Source organism: Pleuronectes platessa, chromosome 21, assembly GCF_947347685.1.
Source record: "Pleuronectes platessa chromosome 21, fPlePla1.1, whole genome shotgun sequence".
Lineage (NCBI taxonomy): Eukaryota > Metazoa > Chordata > Actinopteri > Pleuronectiformes > Pleuronectidae > Pleuronectes > Pleuronectes platessa.
The window spans coordinates 4,146,282-4,154,495 of NC_070646.1; the positions used below are offsets into that span (position 1 = coordinate 4,146,282).

The 8,214-nt window shown below is 45.5% G+C and overlaps 1 protein-coding gene across 2 annotated transcripts; it reads right to left on the reverse strand.

Annotated features, from left to right (window-relative positions):
* Positions 1–166: 166 nt before the first annotated feature.
* Positions 167–7,312, reverse strand: mazb (MYC-associated zinc finger protein b (purine-binding transcription factor)). 2 transcript variants are annotated; one of them, XM_053414022.1, is made up of 7 exons: positions 6,414–7,312; positions 6,079–6,229; positions 5,176–5,282; positions 4,139–4,386; positions 3,583–3,646; positions 3,200–3,371; positions 167–2,469 (listed from the first exon to the last, which is right to left on the reverse strand). In XM_053414022.1, the coding sequence occupies exons 1-7, from the start codon at positions 6,444–6,446 to the stop codon at positions 2,126–2,128; spliced, it is 1,119 nt and encodes a 372-aa protein (XP_053269997.1). In that variant the 5' UTR covers positions 6,447–7,312; the 3' UTR covers positions 167–2,125. The 2 variants fall into 2 exon arrangements, with proteins under 2 accessions (XP_053269997.1, XP_053269999.1); XM_053414024.1 differs by lacking the exons at positions 5,176–5,282; positions 6,079–6,229; positions 6,414–7,312 and adding an exon at positions 4,858–5,054.
* Between the last annotated feature and the right edge of the window lie 902 nt (positions 7,313–8,214).

Here is an 8,214-nt window from a genome sequence, read left to right on the forward strand (position 1 = left end):
TGGCATATACACATATATTATGAATTAGTATTCATTAATAAACATGTTTTATCCAATCCCTTCAACTCTTAATGACTTGATCATCAGAATAAACAGAATTATGTCAGTGCAGAAGTTGTGGTGCAAAAGTGATGAACTACATGAACAGATCAGGACACAACTCAGGGCCTGTTTACCCTTTTTACTTTAAACTGTCCAAATTACAAAATAATAACATGTTCATCTACTTCATCTACAAAATAAGATAATATTTATGACTGTAGTAAGCATCATTGATTTTTTTTGCTCTAACAACCTTTTAGACATGCATACTGTTGAGAAATATAAAAATATAAATATAAATACATCCCATTAATATTCTTAATGAATCCATGACTAAGATTTGAAATATCTCATCATAAAAGAATTAAAATGCAGTTGAGTACGATAAGGCATTAAGATGTATCACAAGAGCTGTACAGAATCCTAGAGTAGAGGTATTACTTTTTTTCTTAGTGTGATGGAGGAAACCCTAAAATTAACTTTTTGAATAAATCACTACTTTTCTCAACAGGAAGAACACATTTCCAAAGAAAGAAAGAAAGAAAGGAAAGAAACAACTACAGATCCGAAGGTAACATATGAACACAAAACTGAAAAAGCACTCCAGTACAAAAACCAGGATTTGTTTACAGCATACCAATTGGTGTTGTCGAAATCCCATCGGACTTCTTTGCCTGACTTGTGACTTTTTGAGCCCTTTCCCCGACACCACACATCCACTCATGACATGACTCAAACCAAACATAGGCAATGAACAAGTGAGCACTCTTCCCGTGATTAATGTGGAACGATAATGACTTGTGTTCAGAACATTATGTGCTATACAGAGAGTTAGATGACTAAATCTAATGCATAAGTTTCACTCGTTGGACTGATACATAGAGAAAACGAAAAAAAGGACTATGGCAGAGACAGTTACAATCAAATGAATGGCCAACGGAAATTATTCTGAATAAAAATCAACACTTTTATAAATATTATTGTTTACAGGCGACTAACTTAGCGAAACTGCTAAAAGTTTATTTTGTTGTGACGCCTCCCTAACGTTAAGCATGACCGAGCGAGCCTGTTTTCATGCAGAAGGTAGTTCTCTGGTGCAAGAATCGCCATGTCCGAAGCCGAAGTGTTGAGTAGCAGGTATGTTTTTTCTTTTTGTTCTTTTTAAAACACGGCCAGACCCAGAGAGGAAGACTCAGAGCAAGAAAACCCAAGAAATCTCAAACCCATTTTGATCCACGCCGGATCAAACAATAACAACTTAAGGTGCTTGACACTCCTGAACACGACTCTATTCTTATCTCTGTACGTTAAGAAAACAAATGAAAAAAGTACATCCCACGATACGATTACACACCAACCACGACGGGTGCCTGGTCATCTTTCCTGATCTAGAAACAGCCCTCTAGAAACTAGCTCGAAATCTATTTTACTTTATGTAGACAAACACACTACCATGCTAGAAGAGCCCCTGACTTGCACACACACACACACACACACACCCACACCCAAGCACGCAGCTTCCCGACTATTGTGTTTCTCCGTTATGTCTATGTAGGGTCCTTCTCTCACCCTACTTAAAAAAAAAACACGAGCCATTTGGATTCTCAGTACGTGAGTTGCAAAATGGAGGTAAGATCAGAGCTGGTGTGAGATATACAGTACTTGGTGCACTTGCAGAGAGCAGCCAAAGAGAGAGACAGGGCAGAGAGGGGAGAGTAATACAGTAGATGCTCACAATACCACAGTTTCATTGGAGTCTTTAATGCACGAGAGCATTCAGGAATATTTGGACGACACATCCATGTTTGTCGTTAAGTGTCTGTGAACCTGCTGCAGCCACAACCGTCCCTTTTTTCCATGACTTCATCGCTCTATTAATACAACGTATCCTCTGCCTCCGGTTCTCCTGACGCTCCAGCTCCGCAGCGCTGTGTGAATCTCCCCCACCCCCGATCCTGACCTTACCTAGAAGTGGGGGACATGACAGAACTGAAACCGGATCAGCATCTACGAGTAACTCCGACCTTCTCCCACCTTGCCCTCCGCTAAGGGACTGAGGTTATTATTGCTGGGCTCTCTATTGCTAACTGTGTTGCTGCGGTGCTGCGATGCTAGAGCAGTCTGTGACGAGCAGGTCCACCACCGTGTTGCCGGTGACATACACAGTGGGTGCTGCCACCATGCTGCTGAGGGAGATGGAGCTGCCGGCACCCACGTTAGAGGTGACGGGGCTCGGGGCACCGTGGTTGTTGCCATGGGTGCCCATGTGCCCCTGGAGCTGTGTGGGCGTCTTGCAGTGGATGCCACACAAGTGGCAGACGAGCACGCCACCGGAGGCTGTGCCGCCAAAGCCCCCCGGACTGTCTTTCCACTCCTGGCCGTGGTGCTTCTGGGCATGGACACGGAGGTACGTCAGCGTGGTGAAGCCTGACGGAGGACAGGAGAGAGAGAGAGAGAGAGAACAACAGAGTTATTTCAGCAAAGAGAAGTTGATGTAACAAGTGATAAACTGATGTCTGATCGATAGTAAACAGTCACAAGTGAAAGACGGCCTTAATGTAATCAAAAAATTAAAAGCGATTTTAAAGTTAAACAAACCATTTACATCTCAAATCCAAAGTTCCTGCTGGTTTCTATTAAAGTGAACACCTTTTAAGACCATGAGTGAAATTTAAGTCTCATGTCACATTATTGAAGATCAGGTGAAGTAGCCGAGTAGAGAACAACTCTCCTTATGCCACGTTAAACTACAGACAAAGACGGAAGTTATCTATAGTCTTTACCACAACAAAGCTGAGTGCACTGAGATCAAGTCTGGTCGGGCTGTTTGTAGACTCAGTGATCAGTTCCACATCGGTCTTGTTTGTGGTTTTATACAGAGTTTTAATATCTGCATCATTGACAAAGATCTACAACACAGAAGTCACTCTCTGACACAAAGCAACAACAGGAAGTTGAAAATGCAGGTTGAATACGGATTTATGTGTTATGCACTGCTTTCTTTTTCCATCATTATTGCATTTTTAGATATCGTCAGTAGGGAGACAACAGGAGGTGTTTTTTCATGTTCAGCGTCAAATCTAATAACTACAGTGTCCCCACACTGCCTCTATTTATTTCCACAGACACACATGGACACATAGCTGTGTGGACTTACTGCGGTTACACAGGTGGCAGGCGTGGTGCTGCGACTGGTTGTGCACCCTCATGTGATCTGTGATGTAAGCAGCAGACAGGAGCTTCCCACAGATGTGGCAGGGGACCTTCTCCTCGTGGCGGATCATATGCGCACGCAATCGATCCTTCGTGGCAAAGCTGGACTCACAGGTCTGAGAAAAAATTTGGAAATCGATGAGTGTTTAGAAACAAAAAATGCAAAACACGTGAATTCACTTAAACAGAGGAAATTAAAAAGTCCAGAGACTACACAGATAAGTGGATTAGTCATATACTGTATAAGCCATTCACTCGAATGACAGAATGGACAAAAAGAAGATGCTGTGTACAGTGAGCAGGTTACAGATGGTGGAGGTGACTTACTGGGCATTTGAAAGGTCGCTCTGAGGAGTGCACCTGTCGGACGTGACTGTTCAGGTGGTCAGGCCTGGGGAGAGAGAGAGAGAGAGAGGAGACATATTAGATCAGGTCAACACTGCACGAGTTAATTTCAGGCGTCTGCTTTGTCAACGATGGGAACGTTTGGGTGAAATGCCAGAGAAATAACGTTTGTTCTCTGGCAACATAACAACTTTCGGTATCAGCCACCAAAAATCCATACTGGTCGGGCTTTACGTGGATTCCTGAGGCACACATTTTTTTTAATGATATTTAGGTCATAACCAGCTATAACCATTCGTGTCTGGGACGGAGTCGCTCCTGAGCTGCTCTCTATTCCAAAAGCTTATTTAAACCATTGAAGAAGTTTAAAAAGTGGATTTGTCTTTTAATACCATGGATTTAAACTTCAGTTAATCCAAGCTTCAGTATCTTTGACACTCCAGGATCTGATATTTCAACAAGAGTCTAAATAAAACAGTTTAAGGACAGGGTAGATAATGGTTATTGATATTTTACATAAACATGTGAAATGCCTCACCTGGAGAAAGCCTTGCCACAGTGGGGGCAGACGTAGGGTTTTTCCACTCCGCCCTGGTGGGAGCGCACATGGTGGCTCATGCGGTCCTTCCTCTTGAAGCGCTGCTGGCAGATGGGACAGGAGAAGGGCTTCTCGTCCGAGTGGGACAGGCGGTGGCGGTTGAGGTGGTAGACGTCGCGGAAGGCCTTCCCGCACGTCTCACAGGCGTGGTTCTTCCTCACCGGGTTCGGGTTGGGATTCGAGGGCCGCTGAGGCAGAAACAGACACAGAGATACACACACTAGAGAGATTAGATGGGAGGCATTTTTATAACCATTATATAAAAACATTTTATTTTTAAGATCTCTGACAGTTGATTCAAGTGCTAAGATTGTCTACTTCCTGTTAGATGTGAAGTCTGCGTTCACACTGTGTGCGTTACAGAGAACATGCAGGGGAGCGTGAGGGGGAGGGGGGGCTTCTAGCACGGTGTTTCTCAAACTGGGGACCAGAGCCAAACACTGGGATGGGATTTACTGGTCACTGCATGAATTAAAGCACATTCATATTTATCCAATTCTAACACACAGGAGAATTGTCTTTAAAAAACAGCCGGTGACGTACTGTCCAGGACCATTAACAGAAGACGGGTTAACCGTCCCTGTGGCCGGCAGCTTAAGAAACATTGTGCTTGAAGGTTGGGGGTTGTCGACAGCCGTCTCCACAAGGCCCTGACCCACCTGTACTGTCGCCCCTGTGGCCATGACGACAGCAGCAGGAGGCGGAGCATGGGGGTTAACACTAGCCATTAGGTTTGGCATGGCAACCCCTTCACCATCCTGACTACCCAGGGGAGGCTGCTGTGCACCCACCAGCACGCCGGGAGGGGCGAGAGGGAGTGGCGCGGAGAGGTGGAGCAGGGAGAGGGGAACAGTGGGCCTCTCCGTCCTCCCTCCGGCCCCCACCGCCATCGCCGACGGGGCCGCCGCCGCCACCTGGCAGGCTGCTCCCTCCTTTGCCCCCTCCGCCTGCTCTCTGGCCCTGTCCTTCATGCGTACCCCAGTGTGGACCGACTGGTGCCGCCGCAGGTTGTAGTTGTTCTTGAACTGCTTGTTGCAGATGGCACAGATGTGGGGCACGCGGGTCGGCCGAGACACTGGCTTCACTGGACCAGGGGGAGGCCGGAGACAAGACACAGAGAGAGAGAGAGAGAGAGAGAGAAGTCAAAGAGGGAAAGTAAATATAATTATCATAAAACATTTTGCTCTGGAACTTTTTTCACTCTTGTTTAAAATGTTAAGATTAGCAGCTAATAATCTGTGATCTCTGTGAAATTGAGAGCTAAGAGAACTGTGAGTTATTTTTGCTTAAAAAACCCAATGACAATTAATCAGTAATTTAATGTCTATAATTAACTAATTGTCTCAGGCTGAATCTCTATTAGGTAACAAGCTTTAATTTAGTTTTTTACAAACCAAGATTACCTTTGAATATTGAAATATTGTATATTCAGTGTGGATGCTTATTAGCAATAACATTGAGAGAGGCTAATAGCTGTAACTACACTCTCAGGGTCTCTTACAGATTTTTAAGCATCTGCGTCAAATCTGAAACATGTGTGTCAAATATTAATGACATTTACAACAGTTTAAAAAAAACTTACTTTAAGTAAGAAAATATATTAAGAGGAAAAACAGCTGATCTGTCTCAGATTAAAATAATTTCATTGTAGTTTTAAAATTTATGTGAGTACAGATCTCTGTTCTTATTGATCAGATTAAATGCATTGTACACAGAAGAAAGTCAAATAAATAAATTTAACAGGTGGATGTCCAAGTGACTTTTTAAGATATAGATCTTTGTTGCCATCGTGTGTCTGTCTTCACTGGACGTGTGAGTTCAGGTTGTGGTTGTGTATGATGCATGTGTTGCTCAGTGTGTTGAGGTGCAGGCTCCCTCACCGGGCAGGGGATCCTCATTGAGGGCAGCAGTGTCCACAGTAGAAGGAGGCTGTGCTATGTGCTCTGTGGGTGGGGTTTGGGGAGAACTCGTATGCACGGGCATGAGCTCTGATTGGAGACTCCCCTCCACTTGGTTTTGGGTGGGAGTATGCTGGAGAAGCAAGGAGAAGGCCATCACCAAAAAGTAAACACAAGTCACAGCATAATGTCGAGGTGTGATAGAAGATGTGCACGGTTGCAGGACACAGAGTGATGGACAGGCAGAGAAATGAGAAGCAGAGAGACAAGTGGGGCCTGAAAACGCCCCCCCCCCCCGCGCCGCTCGTCAAGCCTACCTGGAAGAGGAAATTGCTCCAAGCAGCATCCATTTTGCGCCACGGAGATTATAAAGTCAGTTCCTGATTGGGATCCTGTGCATGGTGCGACTGGGCCCAGCGATGGTGGCGGCGCACACGACCGTGCGTCCTGCAGCGCGATGATCCGCGGCCTCCCGGACTCTCTCTCTCGCAAAAACGTGGATGAAGTGCTCTGCAGAAATGGTGCTGTTCTCATCGAGGCGGCCTAATGCTCCGACATTAACATGCACGCAGCTGTTGGGTAACGCAGCGCGGCCGTGTGCGCACAGGGAGGCAGCGGCGGCGGCGGTGGTGGCGGAGCAGGCCAGCTCCTGCACGGGCCTGTTCCTCCTTTCACTTTGCTTCCTAACTTTAATTCATCAAATCTCCCTGAACGCGCAGCAGCACCCTGTTAAACTTCCTTAACAAATAATACCAACCCCCCCAAAGAAAAAAAAAGAACCTCCAAAACAACCCACGCACAGCTCGGTGTTACACTTTAGCAACAAACCAAAACCAATCTGCGTAAAATAAATGCGCTTTTTACGCACGGAAGCACATATGGGTAGTCGCACGCGCGTCTGGCGGCACCGCAGCCCATGCTTTCCTTTTAATTTTGAGGATCTGTTTTTTCCGATTTCCCCTCAATAGGCCACTCGGGTGTTTGTCGAAGCCTCGCTGTCGGTTTCAAGCCGTGACCCCGGCGAGCGGCGCTGTCGCCGGGCCGCAGCCCATCGCTCCACCTCGGTCGCTCAGCTGCGAGGATGTCATCTTTCTTTTTTTATCGCCCGCTCTCCCTCCTCCCTCCCTGTCTCTTTCTTCCTTTTCTTTTTTAATTCCTCTTTCTTCTCCCCCTCCTCTCCTTTTCCTCGCACCGCTATGTCCCACTCGCTCTTAAAGGGATGGGCTTTCCTCTCCGGACTCCCCCCTCCCTCCTCCCTCTCATTTCCGTCTCCCTCGGCAGGGCCCGTCCTCCCTCCCTCCCCCCCACTTCCTTCCTGGGATTGTCGGCCGACACAAAACAGGGCCTCCACCACTCTGTTGTTTTTCTCTCCCCCCCTCCCTCCCTCTTTCTTCCCGGGGCCAACTGGAGCAGATCAGCTCCGGCGCTGCAGAAAAAAACAGCCAGAATGACTCTCCATTAATGACAGACGCATCTTAAAGGGCAGTGCGCACAGATCCAGCCCATAATAATGATGTCAGAATCAGATATAGTACAAGAGGACGAATAGCAGCTCAGCACACACACACACAATAGATGAGGAGGATTATGGTCTGCATTACATAAATACTGATACAAAAACGAGCACATAAACACAAACAGGATATGACATAGTGGTGGTAATGACCTAAATATAATTATATTCTATAATAAACTACAGACTGCTCCTCCAAGGTCCCGTATGAAACCACATGTAAATTCTTTAGAGACAGATTTATATTTGCATCAGCACCAAACAAAATAAGCCCCTGAAACATGGCTTATTTTTTCCATCTAAATCTAAGACACATTCTCAGTAAAAGCACGGAAATCCTGTATCTCCACCATAAAAGAAACTCCTTCCCTGTAGAATTGGTTTAGTAGTTTTTGCGTAATCATGAAAACAAATAAATACACAAATAAAGGCAGACACAAACATAACTTCCTCTGGAGGCAACAAGGAAATAAACCAGAAAGGTTACTGGAATAATCCATTAATCCAAATTTGAGCTCTTTCAGCTTCTGAAATGTGAATATTTGTTGTTTATTTTCCAGGTTTGTAAACTGATTATCATCAAAATATCAAATTAAAACATTTCC